General features: G+C 39.2%; 1 protein-coding gene across 4 annotated transcripts in view; it reads left to right on the top strand.

Annotated features, from left to right (window-relative positions):
- The window catches only part of smarca2 (SWI/SNF related, matrix associated, actin dependent regulator of chromatin, subfamily a, member 2), a 48,358-nt gene that overhangs the window by 22,901 nt on the left and 2,453 nt on the right, over window positions 1–23,004 (top strand). For all 4 annotated transcript variants that reach the window (XM_037097634.1, XM_037097635.1, XM_037097637.1 and 1 more), the window contains 15 exons: window positions 1,736–1,978; window positions 3,079–3,192; window positions 4,411–4,515; window positions 5,345–5,431; window positions 5,586–5,632; window positions 6,926–7,092; window positions 8,581–8,744; window positions 9,961–10,188; window positions 10,525–10,602; window positions 11,412–11,630; window positions 12,687–12,910; window positions 18,888–18,993; window positions 19,504–19,605; window positions 21,054–21,180; window positions 21,444–21,577. In XM_037097634.1, the coding sequence (XP_036953529.1) occupies window positions 1,736–1,978; window positions 3,079–3,192; window positions 4,411–4,515; window positions 5,345–5,431; window positions 5,586–5,632; window positions 6,926–7,092; window positions 8,581–8,744; window positions 9,961–10,188; window positions 10,525–10,602; window positions 11,412–11,630; window positions 12,687–12,910; window positions 18,888–18,993; window positions 19,504–19,605; window positions 21,054–21,180; window positions 21,444–21,577 (2,145 nt within the window). The remainder of the gene's footprint in view (window positions 1–1,735; window positions 1,979–3,078; window positions 3,193–4,410; window positions 4,516–5,344; window positions 5,432–5,585; window positions 5,633–6,925; window positions 7,093–8,580; window positions 8,745–9,960; window positions 10,189–10,524; window positions 10,603–11,411; window positions 11,631–12,686; window positions 12,911–18,887; window positions 18,994–19,503; window positions 19,606–21,053; window positions 21,181–21,443; window positions 21,578–23,004) is intronic.

The following is a 23,004-nucleotide window of genomic DNA, read 5'->3' as shown; positions in this document are numbered from 1 at the left end:
GATTAAAAAATTCCAACAGGCATTCTGTAGGTCCTTATTGTGGTGTTGAGCTCAAATTTCATAAGGGGCTTCTTCACAGGTCTTTGCACGAGTTTTTGCGACAGTGAGCCAGCAGTCTGGGGCCTGACAGGGAGGACACAGTACCATACAGTAGTGCGTAACATTATAATCAGAATGAAATAGTTCTGTAGACAGGTAGTAGGATAATTTGAGTCATATGGCAAACTTGACAACAGTGCTGAACTTCAAAACAAATTCTTGGTTCTAGTTTAAAATATGACACCAGCACTCAACATGAGCTGCAACTGATTTATTCACTTTTAAGGGAGGCCTGAGAACAGTACACTCCAGTAGGTCAATCATACTTGTAATAAATTAATGCAGCAAGTGTAAATGTGCTCATGGTGCATAGCACAGTCTAGAGCCTAACATTTTCTCCTTAGTTTTTGATTTTATTTAAAGGGTGATAAGCAAAAATACATGCAGGGAGGTCTGTTGACAGGGTAAAGAGTTTTAATTGCCGTTCAGCAAAATGTTGAGAGTGCTGCAGCCCCCTCAATGAATTCTAATGAATGTTCGCTTCAACGCATGTTTTGTCTAATTAAGTAATCATTTATCCATGTCATTAGGTTTCAGGGCTGTAACTGTATATTTGTATACACAGTCACTCTTGCCCTCAGTTTTACTACTTTTCACTTTTGCAAACAATTTAATCATTTATCCTTGACTTGGTGTGTTTGTGCCAAGGTGCATGCATATTACGTGACTTACTATTGTAGATTGGCTGGGAAAAAAAAGTGATAAGAAGAGATCGCTCAATGTGTTTTGCTTCAGATGTAAAGCAATTCAAGGAGTTGACTCTTAACTCGCACATGCACATTCAGCAGTTGTCGGCGTCCTCCACATAAGTGGGAGCTGTTCATTCATTGTCACTTCAGGTTTTTGCTCTGGGCCAGAAATACTATCTAACGCATCTAATCCTTTTGTTAGCAAAGAAGCATTAGTAGCAGCTTCAGTCCACACGCCAGTGTGTACTCAAGATGCTTTCAGGCACAGCATACTGAAATAAAATAGATGCGAGGATTTAAAAATACTCTTGGGGTTGTATAGATGTCGAGGTGTCGATTCTCACAGATGCACAAATAAAGTGGGAGAAATTCCTCCTGTGTACACAACAGTGGAAGTAACTTTGATGTTGTTGCCAGATGTGTTGGTTTGGTTCTTAGATACAATAAAAGAAGTTCACCCTCTATAATTTGTACAGAGTTTGGAGTGTATTTTCTGTAGCTGTTGTACCATAGGGAAGAGATGGAATGGAAGGTTTGCATAATGATTGAATTGCTGAAAAACCACATGAATCTGTCGCATAAGCATTGACCAGAATCCCCTTAAAATGGTCCAACACTCTGCTCAGTCCATGGCTTTAAGTTTTAAGGTGAGGATGGTGGCAAGGAAACAAAATAGTTAACAAAGCAAAAAATGTGCTGTTTTGATAAAGAAGTGGTGTGTGTCGATTTGCCCACATTGCTTTAATCTGTGTGCACAGTTATTATACACATTTAGAGTAAGAGGGGTAATAAGAAACTGCTTTTTCATGCAGTTGAGTTGTGTGTGTCAGAAAAAGGAATCAAAATGTTTTTCTCTGCAACTACTCCTGAGCCCCTGTTGTGACCAAAGACATTTCACAGTAAATTTGAAAATGGTTTCTCTGTATTTTCCACTATTCCAAACACAGATTCGTTGGAAGTACATGATAGTGGACGAGGGGCACCGCATGAAGAACCATCACTGTAAGCTGACCCAGGTGTTGAACACCCACTATGTGGCTCCCCGCCGCCTTCTCCTTACTGGTACACCGCTGCAGAATAAGCTGCCTGAGCTGTGGGCCCTGCTCAACTTCCTCCTGCCCACCATCTTTAAGAGCTGCAGCACTTTCGAGCAGTGGTTCAACGCCCCTTTCGCCATGACAGGAGAGAGGGTAATTACTGGGGGAAATAGCCTGGATTCTGCAGCCAGTGCTTCATTTGGTGAAATATTATCATTTAAAACTGTGGTTTTGCAATATGAAACTTTCCTACCTAACTCTGTTTTTAGTAAATGACAATTTTGTATTTAACCTCTCAAAACATTAAACCTGCTGGTTCAGCTGAGTTTTGTTTCAGTCTGAGCTGACACTTGCGGGTTGCTCTGCAGGGAAAATACAAAGTAACAGGCAAGTGAAACAAAGACTCAGAGCTTTGCAGGGCAGAGCTGAACGCAGCTTATCTCCATTGTTGTTTCTAAGGCTTTCATTTTGACTATCGGATTTGTATTAAAGACACTCTGCAGATTTTTTCCTGTAAACATACACCTGTTTTGTTTTTGTGTTACCAAAACACATTGTGTGTATCCTTCAGGTCTTAAATTCAAATTAAATCAGAGAAAGCAGGGTATTGTTTGTTGCAATATTTATCAATCTGATCAAGAGAATATGTCCTTACTGACATGTTTGATGCATTTCTTCCTAATGAAAGATTTACAAAGCTGACTTTAAAAAAATAAAATAATAAATTATATTTGGAATTGTGTAATATTACATCTATGTTAGCTTGCTGTCTTACCTCGATGAATGTCTTACCTTGATCCACTGTCGATTAGTGGAATAGTGTGAAATAGGCATCAGGACTGTATATTGTGCTGACTCCACTTTCTGTTCATTCTGTGAATGTGGATTATACACACAATAGAGACTCACTTGTAAAAAACTCACTGCCACTATCAAAACAAAAAAAAAATCCCCTTCTTTAACGTGACAGCTAGACTCACCACTCGCCACAACAAATGGTAAATGTTTGAATCACCGAAAACACAACCCAAAGCACCTTACCTAATACAAATCCATCCTCAATAAGCAGAAGGATTCAGGCCCAGTCCCACAGTGTTGTTACTTCTGTTACAGGTTAAACTGCAGTGTATAAGAACACATCAGCAGGTCACAGTCTTGTCAGTGTAAAACTTAATCATTCTGCAATTATTGCATATATTAAACACCACACTCTGTGAAATGTATCATCACCTTTTACTCTCTGACTTGTTCAGGTCGACCTGAATGAGGAGGAGACCATCCTGATAATTCGGCGTTTGCATAAGGTGCTCCGCCCCTTCCTCCTACGCAGACTGAAGAAAGAGGTGGAGTCTCAGCTGCCAGAGAAGGTGAGACTGAGAGAAAATGTTACTTCATTGATGTTGTATGATTACATTTACTGCATGGTTTGCAGTGCAGAAACCTCATACTGTTGATTCACAAACTGATTTTACTAAATATGTGGAGGCATGTGGGTAAGGGTAATAAACCTAGCCATTGCCAAAAATATTTCTCCCGTGGAGTGGCTTACAACTTCCACATTGTGTTAGCTCAACAGCATGTGTCCGGGAGTCATGTTCATCCCTTCTTTATAAGAATCAAGTGTCCTTGGTGGCAACTGCAACTGAAACCAACTTTACTTCTGGCCTTATTTGTAGCAAATACAATGAAATTAGAATTGAATTTACGGTGAGCCAATCATCCAGTCAGTGAGATAAGGAGTGTGCTGAATATCATCCTAAAGATGAGAACACAATGGCCATCCAGGGCCCTGCTTCCCAGATGCATCTCAAGGATATGATGTTCCTAAACTCCATCATAAATCTTCTTAAGATTAAGATGTGTTTCCCAAAAGCACTTAAGATACTCTTACGAAATAATCTTAGATTAACGAGCTTCTCCTACTCACTTGTAGAATGCTAAGTGCATCTTGAAAGTTTTTGTTTCTCAGTCTATACTTTGATCATGAACACTGATGTTTTTTTTAATGTGATGTTATGTTGACAGAAAAATTAAACTACTGTATAATGTTGGCAGAAAAATTAAACTAATGCACATGCAGTTTAATTTAATGATTGATCTAGCAGTTACTGTTGACATGTTTCTCCTCTCCCTGTTCAATGTACATTAAAATGAATTGTTCCAAGAACAGTTCCAAGAATAAAATATGTCTTTGTGATGAAAGCATATTCAGCTTTATCTTCAGTGCCAAAGTCAGCCAACATTAATAGGTTTTTCACTATCTTAAGTGCTGCTTTAGAAATCTCTTGAAAAAATTAAACGCCTTTGAAGAGAACATTTTGATCGATATAGGGGCACAAGGCCCAAAAGAAGAATAGAAGGCATGCTTTTAAGAACCCCCCTTTCGTTCTTTGCATATTATGGAAAGGTACGTACAGTGCCTTTCTTCCGCTCTTTCTCCCTTCTCTTTTTTTGTATTTTCTCTCTCAGGACTGTCATTTCCTTTCTGTTGATGTCAAGTATGAGGGCTGTCAGCACAAACAGCCTTGACACCAAAAAGACACAAGTGTTTCAGTGATGCATTGTCTTTGCTGTCATTCATCCAGGTGGAGTATGTCATTAAATGTGACATGTCTGCTATACAGAAGGTTCTGTACCGCCACATGCAGAAAGGCATCCTCCTCACTGATGGCTCAGAGAAAGACAAGAAGGTAAATTAACCAAGACCCCTGTGGCTTCATTCAGCCCGTATGCCTTGTTTTATCAGTGCGTGTCATGTCAACAAACTAAACTGTTTAGCTCTGAGCACAGCGATATTTACTGCTTCCTGCTGTGTGATATCAGACGGTCCCTGACATTTCTTGTATAGTTGGAGTTATAGTTGCCCTTTGCTATTGCTTTTAAGAAAGAGGTTGCTGTGAAATGAACAAGATATCGTGTTTGCTAAAGACAAAGACTATATTGAAAATGGTGCTGGTATTTAGCTTGTGAGGCTACATCTTTGCTTCTAGCTTCAGTGCAGTTTTGAGGCTAGGAAACTGATATTCAAACCACCCAGGGACTCAAAATGTGCTAAGCTCATACTTGTATTACCTTACATGACTTTGAAGTGAACCAGGGTTTCTTTGAGGTTTTCAGTGCAGTAAAGGATACTTAAAATGGCTATAATCTATATTTTTTATATAAACAGTAAATCAGATCAATGGAAACAGCGTGAGAATGTCAAAAAGGGTAGCTTGTAGTTGTATATCTACAGAGAATTATAACCTGAATCTGATCTACAGAACTTTTAGAGAGTTTCATCTTATTGTGTAGCTATCCAGCCACAACTCAACTGTTTCCGTAAACTCTCAATGCTCTCACAGTGCCAAATTCAGTGGCAGCGGGCAGATTAAAAGGTGATATGTCAATGTTATGTTCATAATTTGTTTCTGCTGCCCTGAACTGGCCAAAAAAAATCAATAAATAAAAAAAATTAGCAGGTTTAAAAAAAAATAAAAAATTAAAGCTTAATTGCTTTGATATTTACATTTTTTACAGGGCAAAGGAGGAGCAAAGGCCCTGATGAACACCATCATGCAGCTGAAAAAGATCTGCAACCACCCATACATGTTCCAGCACATTGAGGTGAGTCCTCATCACCCAAGATCACTGCTCCTGACAGTCTTGTAAAGCGGAGAACTGTAGTTGTCTGCAGAGTTATGATGTTTAAACAAGTTCTCCTTGAGAAAACTTAACAGAAGAAGTATTATTTTAAGCCAGTAATTGTTCTCTGTTTTAGGAATCTTTTGCTGAGCACTTGGGCTATCCAAACGGCATCATCAGTGGGTAAGGTGGACTTGAAAAGGCTCTGTGCCCTTAACAGACACACATTATTTATTGTGTTACTGTCAACAAAAGCTTAAAATTATTGGAAGTAACAAAATCCAAATTTTTGCCATTCTGATTGGCAAAACCAGACTGATGCTGGATCAGGATTTTTTTCTCTCTATGCCCACAGAATGACATACTGTTGCTCATATATACTTTGTGAAACACTTAGATCACACAGCATTTATGAATTTTTTACATACATCCAGATTATGTCAATTAACAGTATTTTGTGCAACATTGTTGTTCAGTGTTTGGCAGTTTCTCTTGTTTGTCTTGATTGTGTGTAAAGCTCAATAATTTACATCTGATGCAAGAAGACATTGTGTCAGTGTGTATATTTGTCTCTGCAGTAGTTGTTGTACCTGGCAGCAAATAGCAGTTATTCATAGCAAAGATTTATCTCAAAACAGGAGTGTGAAATTCACGTTACAGTACAGTCACACATTAGATTGCCATTGTGACTGGACATGAAATGCTATTCCATCCCTTTGGTTTCCCTGCCACATAAAATCACATAACAGCAGTGTTGTTTTTCAAAATACCAGAAAACAACCGATGTGAAGACAGGAACTTCTGAGCTCAACAGCACAGCACAGTGTCGTGTGGAAAATCTAATCTTCCTGATTTGGACACTAAAAGTCATACTGTGACACCCTGCCTGCTAAGGAAAACAACAGTGAGACACAGAGTCTAATAAGGAGTAATTAAAAATAATGAGGCAAGCACTCTGAATCTGTGAACCAACTGTTGGTTGTTGAATATTGTATGTAGCATTAGTGCCAGGTTTTGACATGGAAGGAATAAAATGGTAGCTTTGGTACTACTCTATCAATAGTGACTTTTTTAACTAATGCCTCACAGAGCCGCTAACAGGGCTGCAGACTCTTTGTCTTGTTACAGAAACATTACAAAAAGATACCATCTCTTTCTATAAATGAATAAACAAGCTGTCCTCAAAGGAAAATAAGGTCCCCAGAAAGCTGTTAGAAGCTAGAGAGGTGGCATCGCTGGCAAATGTAAACAAAGTAGACAGTTTGAAATTGTATTTTTTTTTTTAAAGTTTATTCAGTCATGAAAACGAAGACAGTTTATTTTTGTTTTTTGAGGCATAAAATGAAGATCAGGTCACTGAAGATCTTTCTCTTCTGATTACATTTTCTTCCCCAAAATGAAATAGTGCACCTCAATCAAGCATTTTATGAGTATTTTTGACTTTAGTTACATGTTTGTCTGATTACTTCCACCCAGGCATGATCTGTATCGAGCTTCTGGGAAGTTTGAACTCTTAGATCGCATCTTGCCGAAGCTACAGGCCACCAACCACAGAGTCCTGCTCTTCTGCCAAATGACCACACTCATGACAATCATGGAGGACTACTTCAGCTACCGCAACTTTCTCTATCTACGTCTCGACGGTAAGCTCACACCTTTACTGTAATTAAAGGAGATGTTTTAGCCAATCGTAAAGACTGGAATTGGAGCAGATTCAAAAAAGCTGATGTTTTTGTTATGAACTCTCCCGACTTTTGTCCACCTAACTATATAGGTAATGTCAGATGTTGATAACTGATGTCAATTCTGTGAGTAACTTTGTAATGAGTAAAATTATGTGGCTGTTGCCTGGTTTAAGTGTTTACTTAAAGCCAGTAATTATTCCCTGCCAATGATGGTGTGTTGGAGTAGGCTGAGAGCTTCCCTCAGCAGGTCGTGTCATGTCAGATTTCAGGACTTGAATTTTCCCAGTTAAACTTCAAGTCCACTTTTCAAGTGTCTGCTGAAAAATAAGGAGTGTCATTAATTATCTGAATGTGTCACATGGATAATTAATCAACATTTAGGTAAATATAGGTATCAGCCAATGAGTGAAATGACAGATACTCTAATAGACAGATAGTCTAAAAGGACTGTGATTGGGATCTGGTAAAAAAAACAAAGAAACAACTAAATTAGTGTTATTTGTCCCTCATAATTATCTGAATTTGATAAAAGCAATTCATTCAGACCTAATGAACAGAATGCAACTTCATGGTCTTTTTCCATTATTTTGAAAAATCAACACGTTTCAGTATATTACTGCTTATGTATCAGAGGAAGTAGATGGAATCTCTCCATTCAGACTTTTCGCTCCTCCTATAGTTTCTGTGTTGTATTTATAAAGTATAGTGACCACAATACATCAACACTCGACCCTGTGTGTGTACCAAACAGAAGAAAAATACTATATAAAAAGATTACACATTTTTCTAACTAGTCCCTGCAACACGACAAATGATCATAATCATATAATAATCTTGTTATCCTTTTATCCCTTGGTGTGACTGCTTTATTAAAAAGTTCAATTCCTCATTTAAGTTGACTCAAACTTGTCATACTGAAAGAATAATAACGTGTCACACTGAGGTGTCCGAGAATTCCCATCACATACACTCAGCATGATGCCCATACTCAGCATCTCAAACAAAAGGCAATCCTATTACTGCCACTAGGCCGGGCAGCAGAGACCTGAGTTCACTGAGGAGATGTTATTGATTTTCACTGTTATTTTCAAGCTCTTTTTCGGAAGAATAAAAATGTGCATTGTGATCCCAGATTTGTCTCTCACTCCAGTTTTCCGCGACTGCTGTGCGTGAGAAAATATGACAAAATAAAAGAGCAACGTGTGGCTCCCAGAAACTTGTAGTAACTTTTGCTGTTTAGTGTGTTTTTTGAGTAGTTATTCAGGATTTGATAAAAGCTAACCTGAAAGGCACAATTTTACCTTGATCACAGTTATAATCTATTTGTTGACATAATTAGTATTTTCTACAACCAAAAAAAAACATTTTTGAAAGGAAGAAGTTCATGCAGACTTTGTCAAAGTTATCTTGACAGATATTTCATATTGATCACGTTTGGTGTTTCAGGAACCACCAAGTCTGAGGATCGAGCGACGCTGTTGAAGAAGTTTAATGAGGAAGGATCTCAGTACTTCATCTTCCTGCTCAGTACCAGAGCTGGTGGCCTCGGCCTCAACCTGCAGGCTGCCGACACTGTCGTCATCTTTGACAGTGACTGGAACCCACACCAGGTAGGTTCACCAGTAAATTTACAACCTGTGTTGACAGCACTTGTTTTAATAATAGGAAGTTTTCAGTATGATATCGTTATATCCTGATATGTCACAAGTGTCTTTTCCTGGCTTAAATGCTGCATTACAGTAAAGGGGTGCCATTTTCTTAATTTACCAGACTGATCTCCTTGTTCTTGTTATACTTTACCTTTACCAACTCAGGCATTATATTCACATTACTGATGATTATTTATCAAAAGTTGTGTTGCGTTATTATTTTGTGAAAGAACCGATATTCATCCCTGCAACATTTGCACAATATTTGTATTTGTTTGGTCATAAATCTTTAAGAGGTTTCAAAATATTAAGATAAATATCATGTGTGCAATATAGCCTAAAAATTGTAATATTATTTTGAGGTCAAATGGCCCAGCCCTGTTTTATTTATAGTGTAGTTATTGGTACCTTTTGTGTGTTATAATTTACATTGTTTACACAGATAATCTGGTCAGTGAACATATTTCCTCTCTCTGGCTGTGTGAATAGTTCCAACAAGATCCAAATTCAGGAGCAGAAAACAGTTTGGTTTTATGTTCCATTACTTTTCAGATGTCATTAATTAGAAGCACTAAATGTAAATCACATGGAATGTGACTGGGCTCATTTACATCTAGTCTTTGTAATTAACCCAGTAAATAGACACTATTCAGCTCTTGATAGTAAATTTGCTGGAGGCTTACTGTAGTGAATCTTATTAAATTCAAATCAAGTCAATTTTATTTAATCAAAGTCAGATCATGTTGCCTCAGTGGGCTTTACAGTCTGCACATGGAGCATCATCTTCTCTACTTAATCCCTTTATTCAAGTGAGGAAAAAAATTGCCATATTGACAAAAAAACCTTTTAACAGGGAAAATAAAAGTCAATAGTTAGGTAGTTGAGTGTCTGTGGACAAAAATCACTTTTAGTCATTGTGATGTGTATGACTAGACAGATTCACAGTAGTGTACTGAAAATGGTTTGTATGTTCTTGATGTTTTTAGGACCAGAAACACAAACTACAGACTTAGTATTTCCTCTTAAATGGGTGCAGTACTTTGACAGGCAGAAGGATCGTATCTGATACAGTGATTTATGTTTGCTTTGACTTTATTGGCTTAGAGAGAAAGTATTGTTTTTTTGTTTAAAGGCAATCGAAATGATCTCGAATTTCTGTTTCATCTGTTGACACCAGGACCTTCAGGCTCAGGACCGGGCACACCGCATCGGTCAACAGAATGAGGTGCGTGTGCTTCGTCTCTGCACCGTCAACAGTGTGGAGGAGAAAATCCTGGCAGCTGCCAAATACAAACTCAATGTGGATCAGAAGGTCATCCAGGCAGGCATGTTCGACCAGAAGTCCTCGGGCCATGAGCGCCGTGTCTTTCTTCAGGCCATTTTGGAGCATGAGGAGCAGAATGAGGTAATATCTGAAATTTTGAATTGTGTTACATTTTAAATGTTTTAATATCATCTTGGGAGTAAAATCAGCTCAGGACTAAGATGAGGTATTTATGCTTGATCAGGCATTTTCTATAATGAATGTAGAAATGAAAAGAAACAGCTCCTATATAATCAGACATTGTTTCATCCCTCACTTACAAACATTACTTGGATTTGTAATGCATTTCAACTTAGCATTTCATAGAATCTGTGTGCCATACTTAACTGATTTGTTTTGCAGTGAATATTTGTGCCTTCTGATTTGTTGAAACAGTTAAAGTCTTCTCTTTTAATATGTTTCCAAATATAACTCCAGGAAGAAGATGAAGTACCTGATGATGAAACCCTTAACCAGATGATAGCCAGAAATGAAGATGAATTTGAGCTCTTCATGGTAAGGAGAACAAACATTTTTGTAAGATCTTTACAAACGTTTAATTTGCATACTAAAACTAAAATACAAATTTACCCAGAGAGCTTAAGCTTACAGCTGGTTCTTTTACCCCAAGATAATTATAAGTTGCCGTGATCGGCAACACCACTATTCAATCTCGCCATTTGTTCAATTGTCGAAGCTGCAAATTAAATGCAAAATGCTCGTACTTTTGGCACTTTACAGGTTCCTGGTGGTGTCGCCTAATTTCAGTGATGACTGGGTGCAGTATTTGAGATATTCATACGCATTTTTAATGCTGCTGGACTGTGAATTTCTCTGTGAAGGACTTTTCCTTTTTGCGCTGCATGAATGTGAGACAGAGCCACATGTTTGTGTGTGAAATTAACCATAGCGCATCACTATTCTCCTTGATAGCTAGACAGTCGTATAATGGTGAGACGGCGCCTGAATTTCAACAACAGAGGTATTTTGAAAAATGCAGCCCAGTGAGGATACAGAGATTTTACCCAAGGACTTTTTAATGTGGACATAAAGTATTTTTTGCATGCTATGTGCATGAAAAGGACGAATAAAAACAGTGAATATATTTAAACCATTCTATATTTAAAGCATTGTATTAGTTTGAAAGGAAATGGATAATCTGTTTTTGATACTAATTTGTAAGACAGTACCTATCACTTTTTTTTTTTTACAAAGGGACAGCAGTAAATCCAGCTGATGGGTTCCATTCGTAGTATAATACAAAGGAACCAAGTATCATGTCTCTGTTTGCTGTTCTAACCGGATGAGGTTTTTCCCCTTTGTAGCGCATGGACATGGACAGACGCCGTGAGCATGCCAGGAACCCAAAGCGTAAGCCCCGTCTCATGGAGGAGGACGAGTTGCCATCTTGGATCATCAAAGATGACGCTGAGGTAGAACGGCTGACGTATGAAGAGGAGGAGGAGAAGATGTTCGGCCGAGGATCGCGCTGCCGCCGGGATGTGGACTATAGTGATGCGCTGACCGAAAAACAGTGGCTACGGGTAAAGTCTATAGTATATTTCAGTGTATGATATTTAGTTTACTGAAATTTTAAGTACATATGGTGTTAAAATGATAGCAACATGATATGCATGTATTCATTTGCAATATAATGTTGTTATTCATTAATCTTAATAGTGATGAAAGAGCAAACATGAATAGTGCACACCGGCCTTGGAACTGGCCTTGGAACTCTGCAGTTAATTGTAGCAATCCTGTGTTATGCCCTGACTGATTTGATTTGAATAAACTCGATTAAAGATATAAGACTGCCATGAGCAAACTGCAGCCATAACCTGCAGTTTGATTTCTTTTGTCTGAACAAAACAAGCTTCTTCTTTTGTATGCTCACACATTACCTCCAAAAAAGAAGTGACGCACAAGTAGCTTGTTTATTTTTCTTGCTTTCAATCTGAGAAAATTAACAATTTTGTGGTTTAACTTACCCACCCTGTCTGTGTTTCTCAGTCCCAAGGGCATTTGTTCCAACTCGAGACATACGTCTTAAAAGTCACAAATATGTGGTTTCATTAAAAAAAAACAAAAAAAACAAAACAGGAATAACGTCATCCATCGTAAGCAAATCAGACCTTAACCATGACTCGATTCACAGCCAAAGTTCGTTTTACAGTGACAGGGTTCCTTTAGCCAAAAGGAACCCAGTCACCCAAACCAAATATACTCCGACACACTCCCCAGGAGATACATGTCAGGCCTTGCAGATCCATTTTATTGACTGTGGCTCAGGTGTTAAGGGAGACAAGAATAGAACAGAGAGAAACTTTAAGAGTGGTGTATGTGGGCTGTCTAAGCTCAGGTTCAGAGAAGACTATGCAGAGACCTGTTGGCACTCTTCAAACAAATTTAAGTTAACTTTTGGAGAATAAGTACAGGAACCAACAGGAGCCCAAATACTGGAATCAGTGAAAGTGTTCTCTGCTGCCAAGTCAGAATTTGCACATTTATTAATAGGGATCCTACAGTTCTACATCATGTATAGACAAGTTGAGGTGGTTAAGTATTAACCTTGTCTTTGCTCTGGCTCTTTTCAACTCTAGGCCATTGAGGATGGAAACTTGGAAGAGATGGAGGAGGAGATCCGGCTGAAAAAGCGCAAACGCAAGAGACGTCAGGACAAGGACTCGTCGAGCAGAGATGAGGGGAGCTCCAAGGCCAAGAAGAGACGTGGGCGTCCACCAGCTGAGAAACTCTCTCCGAACCCCCCCAAGCTCACCAAGCAAATGAACACCATCATCGATACAGTCATTAATTACAGAGATGGGTAAGAAGATTTATTGACCTATGCGTTTCTGCAATGCGTTAATCAGCCTGTCATAGTGCTAAGGGGTTTACGAAGGGGTTCATTTTATTTGTCTTTGCACTTACCACTAGCGTATAACATACACATATTTCCATGATCATTTTTAATCAACAAAGAAGTTGTGTTGCACTTGCAAAATGTTTTCAGGGCAGTTTAAGAGTTGTTTTGTTTGTAAGTCCACCTTAAACCACCTGGTGGATGTCATCCACACATGAGGTATATGGCGGCATTGTTAAAATAAGAAACACCTCTCTGTAGCTCAGCACATTTCCACAGCAACTTGGCATTCTAAAAATGACGATGAAGTTGAATTTTTCAGCAAAAACTGAACATTACAATCTTCATTAAGGTAGGAATTACGGCTCTGTTGTATTAGCCTGCATTAGTTTAAATAAGGTGCACCTAATAAACTTGCACACGAGTAGATTTCTGGCAACATCTCCACCATCTGCTGTGGAAGGACACAAAATCTCCAGTTACAGTGAGTGCACTGTCATTTTGACTACACAGGAGAGCATTCAACTATGCTTTATCTGTCTCTCTGAATGAACAGATACATGCAGGTATTAACAGCAGCATAATTGCTCATGCTTGACACATTTAAATGCAACACCAGCATCTTGATAGACCTCAAATCTGTGAGGTAGCGCCTGGGAGCACGACACAAAAATCTGTGGCCGGTTTCATTTAAAGTCATAGGCCATAATCAGTTTATGCAGTGACTTTAGTTAAAGTGGAACTTTTTGTCCTGTTAACTTTTAGGAAGATACTTTGTATTTGATAGTGGGGGCCCATTCAGTCCTTGTTGTGGTACGTCTCTAAAATGTGCTTTTGAGTGCACAAAGTATATAATTTGCAAGAGTTTGTTTGGTTATTCAGTGGAAAGTCCCGATTTCCCTGGTCAGCAGGGTAAAAATGAGCAGACATGAAGTCATGTCTAAAGAACATTATGTGTGATAAACTTTTTTTCTTCTTCAGTCCAACGTCCCTGAGAGTTGGTGTGTGAGTGTATTTCTGTGTGTGTATGTGTGTGCATGTGGTCGGTTCTGTGGTGTCTGCATTGTGTGCCATGTTCAAAATCACAAGAATGTGAGTGTCTGTCTCGGTAAGAACATGTGCATTTGTGTTGCCATTACTCAAATATGCACTGGCTGACTACTACACCGGAGCATTTCCAGGAAACTGCTACCTGCCTTTCCAGAAGTCAAATTCTTTCCTCTCCCAGTCGATGGTTGTTCATCCCAGAGCATCTCAATCATAGCTTTGGCACTCCTCTCACTTGACTAGACTGAGACACACTCAAGAATTTCCATTCCAGGACTTTAGGACTCCTATGTAGCAAAGCTTTCTCCCCATGAAACAAATTACATCGCCTCATTGCAGCAGTGTAGGCTCCATTTCCTTCGTCAATCAGATTTAGGTGTCACTCTGTATAGAAGCTCCAATAAGCATGGCAACAGAGATCACTGTGATTTCAAACACAGCATGTCTTTTGCAGGTTGTTTTGAAGTCACCGCATTCTGTCACAAGACATTTGAAGCATTCGTGATCCTATTTCCATTCATTCCAGTGTCTTTCAAGGATGTCAACAATTGGGTCTGTTTCCAGAGGTCCCCTTTGCCATAACGTGAGCTTGGAGGCATCACACTTAATAGATCAAAGATGTACAAACCCAATTTCAACATACCATCCACCTTTGTGGTTTCTGCACAGTTTACACAGTGGATTTGAGCTCACAGAACATTCAGAACTCAGAGGAACCGCAGTCAGATGATGATGTACAATATCCAAGTCATCTGAGATCAAAATACTCTGCTGCTGCAGTTTTCATGTTAGGTGGTGCTTATTCTTAAAACACATTTTTCGGGTTATGTTTTTTAAAGATAAATCCACTTATATTTTAATATAATGAACAACATAAATCTAATTTAACAATTTCAAAATACACATTATGATTTACATTGTAGTGGATTTTTCTAACACGCAGCAGCTTTGGTGTAACAGCACTTAATTTGCGCTTTCTCTCATTCATCGCTTTATATTACTTAATGTTATTCTTTTACCTGTCAATTATGCTGATCTGTATCATTTCCCTGTAAAACAACACATTTAGGATGCATACAAATAAAAATCCAGGGGGAAATTAATCAGATCTCAAATAATACACAGAAAATGCTTCTGTGTATTATCATTACAGAAAGTCAGTGGTGTGACTCCTTGTAGATGTTTGATACAGTATACAGATGTACTGTAGGTTTTGATTAAATGATGGATCTTGAAATGATAATAAGTAACTTCATTTTTAGTGCTGATGATTATTAATTGTTCAAGTTAATCAATTAAAAATGCAAAATACTCAATGATCTCTGAATGACCTGACAGCTCTGTACAAAATAAACACAAGGGTTATGTTAATAAAGTTTCAAAATGCAACAGTGAGAAGTGCCCGTTGGCAGAATTTAACTGCTAATAAAGCAATTGAACATTATAATATAAAGCAGATGGATCAGAGACCTTGATGTCTGCAGTAATGCAGATAAGCAGTAATGGTATTACATGACATGAACATTAAAAACTGTTCACAAGGTTGATGTAAAAAACAAAAACTTGTCCCCTCTAACTTTCTTCTTTTCTTACATTCCCACACTCTGGGGAAAAGAGTTGAGAGAAATGGCAGTTTAAGAAAATCTCTGCTGCAGGAGGACAATGATTCATGGGTATTGTGATTTCTAAATCGTTGTTAAGGTGAGCTCATTCCTGCAGTAGTGACCATATAAGTAGAGCTTACGGTCCTGGAATAACCCTGAAATAGTTTGCATCATACATGTTTGGTTTGAGGTGGGCTGAGTAATACACAAAAAAACGCTCAAAATATAACACCAAGTCAGTTAAACCTCAGGGATATCAATCTGTCCATTCACAAAGCACAAGTGATTTTGACAGGTGCATTGGAGAGGCAAAAGCAAGACAACCCACAAAAAGAGAATGGTTTTGCATGCGGTGGCCACAGAGGATTGCTTTCTCCTTATCCTTCCTTCTGATTCTTCTCTCGTTTTGTGTTCTGCTAGTGTCTTTGTCACAACTGGTAGCATGAGGCGGTGCTTGCAGCCAAATCAGGTTGCATAGGTAGACCAGCTTCTCCAGGATCGGTCAAAAGAAGGTTTGCTGTGTCTCCCAGCATAATCTCAACAGCATGGAGGAGATACCAGGAGACCGGCCATTACACAAGGAGAGCTGGACAGGGCGGCAGAAGGGCATTAACTCAGCAGCAGGACCGGCATCTGCTCCTTTGTGCGAGGAGGACTGCCAGAGCCCCACAAAACAACCTCTGGCAGGCGATTGGTGTGCATGTGTCGGAACAAACTGTCAGAAACAGGCTCCACAAGGGCCTGACGTCCTCTAGTGGGACCTGTGCTCACCGCCCAGCACCATGCAGTTCGATTGGCAGGTCTACCATTAGGGCCCTGTTCACTTCACAGATGAGCAGGTTCACACTTAACACATGTGACAGGCATGAAAGAGTCCAGAGATATCTTGGTGAACGTTACGCTGTCTGTAACATCATCCAGTATGACCGGTTTGGCGGTGGGGCAGTAATCGCCTGGGGAGACATGTCTTTGGAGGGTCGCACAGACCTGCACGTCATAGCCAATGGACCCTGACTGCTGTCAGAGACAGGGATGAAAACCTCAGAGCGATTGTCAGACCTTGGCTGGCCATTGACCTGGCCACCTTGCTCCCCTGACCTAAATCCAATCAAACCAACCTATGGGATGTTATGTATTGGTGCATCTGACACCACCAAGTACAGCCATAGACTTTCCAGAAGCTCACTGATGCCTTGATCCAGGTCTGGGAGGAGCTCCCCCAGGACACCATCTGCCGACTCACCAGGAGCATGCCCAGACGCTGTCGGGAGCGCATACAGGCATGTAGGGACCTTACACACTACTGAGCCACATTATGAGTGCCGTGATAAAATTCACGCAACCTGGATCGGCCTGCAATTTATATTTATAGCTTTATTTTCCAGTGTGATTTTTTTATTCAGCCATGAATGGGTTGGTAATTTTGTTTTCCATTGTGCGCTGTTGTTTACTTCTCAAGGAATTATTCAATGTACCTCTGTTAAGATCTTCAAATTGAATAATTAATTGATGAGCATGTGATGTGTTCTTAAAGTGTTCCCTTAATCTTTTTGAGTGTGTATATGGTGTATATGCTGTGTAGATACTGCTGACATTACTGATGATAATTTAGCAAAAAAGTGTCATTATGTTGCATAGTACCTTTCATACTGTACTGCTTCACAGATGGCTGAATAGAATGATGAGAGTGTAAGCTATGATGATATTAATAACACAAACACAGTAAAAAAAAAAGTGAATAAAATTAAGTTAATGATCAGGGCTGATCAAAAGCCAGGCTGAAAAGGTACATTTTCAGTTTACATTTAAACATTTACACACTTCCAGCTACTCTCAGCTCCTCAGACAGGCTCTTTCAGTTGCTCCGAGCATACAAGCTTGCCTCACTATAGTTTATGTCCTATACTTTGGAACAACAAGCAGACTTATGCCAGAGGAGCATTGGTGCATATGTATCTGGAATTTAACAAGACAACAGACATCAAGTCGAATAGGTTTCACAATTGTAGGAGCTACGCTGTTACAGCTCTGTGTTTTAATGTAACATTCTACTCTTAAGAGCTTCTTTGACACTACTTTCTTTACTCTCCTGTTGCCATATTGCAATTCTTTCCATGTACTCATTAGCCTGGTGTTTACCTCACTGGCTTCAAAACCGTCAACTGGCCCCAAGCATAAACACATATTATTGATTGTGCTGCATTATTCAAATGTATAAAAACAGATAAAACATAGCATGGTCCATGAGGCCAAATCACAATTAACACACCAAGGAAAGGTTTTGCATGTAAATCATGACTTATAGTTTTATAATATTATATATAGAGTGTGTGTCTATTTGGTCCTGCTTCAGAGCTGATAGCTCAGGATACATACTGCAATTGGGACTCACCTTGTCACCTCTTGCCATTTAAAGCCACTATGTGTAGAAAATTTGCAACATTGGTGCCCCTAAGTTGTTGTATAATAAAGACACTGTGGCAGACAGCAGTTCACGCTCCTACCCATAAATTCTCTGCCACTGATTTTCATTTTATATATTTTGTGTACATCTTTACTCCATTGTTTGAATTAGCATATATTATTCTTGTTTTGCAGTATTTTCATGGTAGTTAATTGGCGGCTGAGCCTCAGGATTTGGAAAGGTCAAACAAGTGCAGGGTTTTCAGATCTTCACCTCTCCCAAACACACGTGGAAGTGTCCTTAAAACAAGGCATTAAACCCCAGTTGCTCCCCAGTGTCAGCCCGGTACATCGCTTAGCAAATCCACTGCAGTCAGTGTGTGTAACATATTTCGGACCTATTCCAGTACTAATACTGATGTTTTCAGGGCCAGAATGGGGATCAAAGACTAGTTCTAATGAGGCTGATCGGCATTTCTGATGTCATATGAATTGAAGAGAGATTAAGGTTAGGGTTAACGGTCCACCGCGACTGGAAGTCAGATTCTATTCGATGGAATATTGTATTCTAATGATATTTGCCGCTGAAACTGAAACAGCTCTGATTTTTCAAGAAGACAGCAAGACACCATTTCATTTTCATTTCAACTCATGCTGGAATGTTGTGTATCAATGTTTTTTTCTTCTTTTGTTGTAGTTATAAATGAAGGCAACCCATATGTTTTACATTTAAAGGCTTAGAATTTGAATGTCTTAGTCATTAATATGTAAGAATTCCAAACGCACCATTTTTGGGGGAGTTAAAAGGAAAGTTTTGCCTAATGATCTCCATGTAAACAGGTCAAGTTTGAATTTAATTACAACATGAAATGATTCTGTGTTACCAGGTCAGGAAGACAATTAAGTGAGGTCTTCGTTCAGTTACCATCCAGGAAGGAGCTCCCAGAATATTATGAGCTAATCAGAAAACCTGTGGACTTCAAAAAGATCAAGGTATGTCAACTACAATGACCCACCCAATTAATGTGAATGAATGATAAGATGGCTATGATGTTTAAAGTGAGTGGAATAATAAAGGTGAAATGTACAGCCAACATTTGATAAATACATAATAATTACAAATAATTTCTGTTCTGCTATAACAACTACAAATTCATATAGCATTACAGCTTGAAGATTTAAAAGATAAACGTCATCTGTCAAAGGAATGATGAAAAGATGTCTTGGTCATTAAAATGAATAAGCTAAGTACTTTTTGAGCTGTGGACTTGAACAGAACAAGCAATTTGAATATGTCAGCTTGGGCTTTTGTATATTTTTCTGCTAATTTATGGATCAACCAATGAATCAAGGAATCAGACTACCTGGTAAAAGCAATTATCATGAGTTTGCAACAATATTTATAAAGAAAGTAAGTTGAATATCTCATTAGCTGTAGGCTCATGGAACCTGAGAGTGATGAGTGTCAAACTGTGGCTCCATGCTGGTGTTTTATGTCATCAGGAACGTGTGAGAAACCATAAATACAGGAGTGTGGGCGACCTGGAGAAGGATGTGATGCTGCTTTGTCACAATGCCCAGACCTTCAACTTGGAGGGATCCCAGGTCAGAAACTTCTCCATGTTTTAACTGAAGTTTTCGCAAATTTACTTCCATAAACAGATTTTTGTGTGTTGTCCTGCAGTATTTAATCAGTGTGGAATGGAGAGCGAGATGTCTACAAGTTCTTCACTTTAACGTGATGTTAAAAGAAAAAAAAGTTGGACTATTGCGTTAGTCTGACTGAAATTGTATGAAATCGAATTCCTCAAGGTCTAACACACCCAGATAATGGGGTTGGAAATTGATTTACCCTTTCACGTAACACACCTTAGTCGGACCTGAACTGGCTTGGTGTTCTGCGCATGGCCAACAGTCCCCACGCCAGACTTTGACCATAAATCTGTAGCAGGAATTCAGGAAAAGCAAAAGAAGTCTATGAAGGTATTATGTAACATACAGCACCATAAAGTCGTCTGTGTTTTCACCGTTGGCTGTGCAGCCCTTAACTTATTTGGTATGTGACATAATAAGTCAACCGGATGAAGGTCCAGTAGCAACCAGCTGAAACGGTGCATATCGCCACCGACCGAGATGTAGTCGGACATACTTCGTCAATAAATCGATTCTCCACTGATGCATGTACACTGGGGCAATGGCAGAAGTCCAAGTAAATGACCTAACCAGGCTATGATCTTAGCTCGACGGTCAAGTGTCCGTGGAAACATACTGACGGTCATGCAGTGCTGAAACACTGAGTTAAGTCAATTGACAGAGCAGTGTCAACTTTTGCGTTATCCTTTATCTGAGGACAAACTCCAGACAAAGATTAAGACGTGTTTCCTGCTTAATACAACTTTAAATTTAATGTATGTATTTGGGTTTTGGATTGTGTGAGAATACATTTGTGAGCATCACCTCTGGGTCTGGGTAAAATTCATACCACTAAACAACAACCTTGTTTGTTACATGCCATGTCACTGTGGCCTTTATTCATTTCCACTCAACCAGAGGCTTTTAATTACTTTTACTAACTCATATTTTATAAAACAGACCTAGTCATTAGTTAATTATACACGTATTTGTTTATTGTAGTCTTCCTCTCAAGTGGCTTATTTTGCCAGTCCCATGCTCCATTGCTCAATATTTGACAGCCATATGTCCTCCCTCTGTTCTGTTTTTTTTATTTTTTGGGAAGGATTGGCTTAGTCCTTGAACATTTCCAATGGTTCAATTTTTTTAATGCATTGTAACAACCCACGGAAAGAGATCAAAGCAAAAACAAAAGGTTTATTTGGACACTTCTTAGGTGCTAATTTGCTAAGAATTTCTAACCACTCAGTTTATAGCCCCCTAGCTGCCAATTTCAGTTCTCTCCATTAACGCTAAATCTCTCCTCTCTTGTGATCCCTACCCACGTCCACCATTTTTCTAGCGTTTATGCATGCTTTTCGAGGAACCGTTTTTTACCATCCTTTGTTTTCACTCAGTCTTCTTTTTTTCCCATCCCACAGATATATGAGGATTCCATTGTCCTTCAGTCTGTGTTTAAGAGTGCCCGGCAGAAGATAGTCAAGGACGAAGAAAGTGATGATGAAAGCGATGAGGATGATGAGGACGACGATGAGTCCGAGACTGAGGGTAAGATGCACCATTTCTGGAACACAGACAAATACACGCACAACACACAACCAGAGGTGTTATCTCATTTTTAATTCTGCATTTGTAACCCAGGTAGCACTGCTGTGGTTTGAGATTCACTTTTGTTCTGCTGTTAGAAATGCCATTTATGTATTATCTTTATCAATTTATGTAACTTGTCAGTGAATTACAAACGATGCTCTTAAGTATCTCTTCCTCTAAGATTTGTCTTTTTTTCTCTCTCTCTCTCTCTCTTCATTCAGCTAAGTCTGTGCGTGTTAAGATTAAGCTCAGTAAGGAAGCACGTAGCCATGACAAAGGCAAGAAGAGACAAAGCCGAGGAAAGGCCAAGCCGGTGGTCAGCGACGACGACAGCGACGAAGAACAGGATGACAATGTAAGTCGTTCCCCTGCGCTGCATTTCACTTTATCGTTAACACACCCATCAGTACAAATAACTCAGTTCACTCACAGATCACAGTAGCTTTTTATCCCCATTGTTTTCGTTATCAAACATGAGAAGTAGCACACAGAGCTGTTATTTGGCGAACAAAGTAGATCTCAGTTCTGGTTGTCACGAGTTTAATCAGTTGTCTAATCAGAGGCTGTTTCACATCTGGGATTCCAGGAACAGGCATGTAATTGCTGTTTAATTGTTGTAATCATTGTAAATATTTGTTAAATCTTTGTGTCACTAACTGAGCTTTGTCAGCTGCCTGATTGGTACTGCACTGTTCTACTCTCAACAGAGATCAGAAAGAAGCAAGACGTCTCTCTCCTTAGCAACTTCCATCAACAGCAAAAAACGAGTCGAGAACTTGCTTGACCAGGCCATATCTGTATTCAGTCATATTCCCTACTGCGATAGTTTACATACTTTCCTGAGCATTTTGATACCAGTGATGGAAGATCTGCCTTAGTTTATAACTGAATGTGAGATTATTCTTTTTACCATCATAATAGAAGCAACCCAGATTGACCAGTCACAGTTATTTGGGTCCCAACATGGGATCACTGTAGCTGCCATTTACTCCACCATGTAGTTCCATTTTTAAGGAGGTGCACATTGTTTCAGAGTAGTATATGCAGCGAAGATCAGATGCAGCCATCATAAATACAGCCCCAAATAAAAGTCTGCAGCAGGGAACTCCAGCAAAACAATGCTCAACTTTCGCTGCAACACAAAACTTAAAGGTCTCTGTGGAACTTGTCATGCTGGAAGCAGGACTCCATTTCTACGCTAACGTTAGCTTCTGTTGCTCTCTGTAAGTGGAGCGGAGAGAAGCAGTGAAACGAGACACTTGAGAACGGGCATTAAGTCCCGTCCTTTGGACCCTCATAGAAAGGCTTGTATAGTCAACAGAGAGAGATGGGAGGGTCTCATCTTTAACTTTACATTACAGTCCTGTCTGTGGGTGTCATTAACTGTTGTATAGCGGCAGTGTTTTGGCATCTTTAAATACTTAATCTGTTGCTCCACTTGGGCTTCCTGGATTGTTATTTATTGTCTAACTTTCACAACACACTCCCATCTATGCGGCCCTCTGCAGGTTTTTTCATTTTCTTTTTTCACCTTGGGGCTGAATCCCTCCTAATGCAGAATAATGAGTCCAGTGTAAGAGTATGACAAAAACATTTTCATCAAAAACAGCAGTACGCACCCACCTTAATATTAAATCTCTACAGATCAGAGGTTGATTTCCTATGCATTAGATTTTGGTAAATTCAACATAAGTGGGCAGCTTGAGGTAGACTTTATTCATGTCAAGGGTGATACTGAATTGCAGGGTCTTTGAGGTTAATATAAACAGCTCAGCCAAAGTT

The sequence above is a fragment of the Acanthopagrus latus genome, chromosome 5, assembly GCF_904848185.1.
Source record: "Acanthopagrus latus isolate v.2019 chromosome 5, fAcaLat1.1, whole genome shotgun sequence".
NCBI lineage: Eukaryota > Metazoa > Chordata > Actinopteri > Spariformes > Sparidae > Acanthopagrus > Acanthopagrus latus.
The sequence above is the reverse complement of the archived record's forward strand: the minus strand, read 5'-3'. Positions and strand labels throughout refer to the sequence as shown.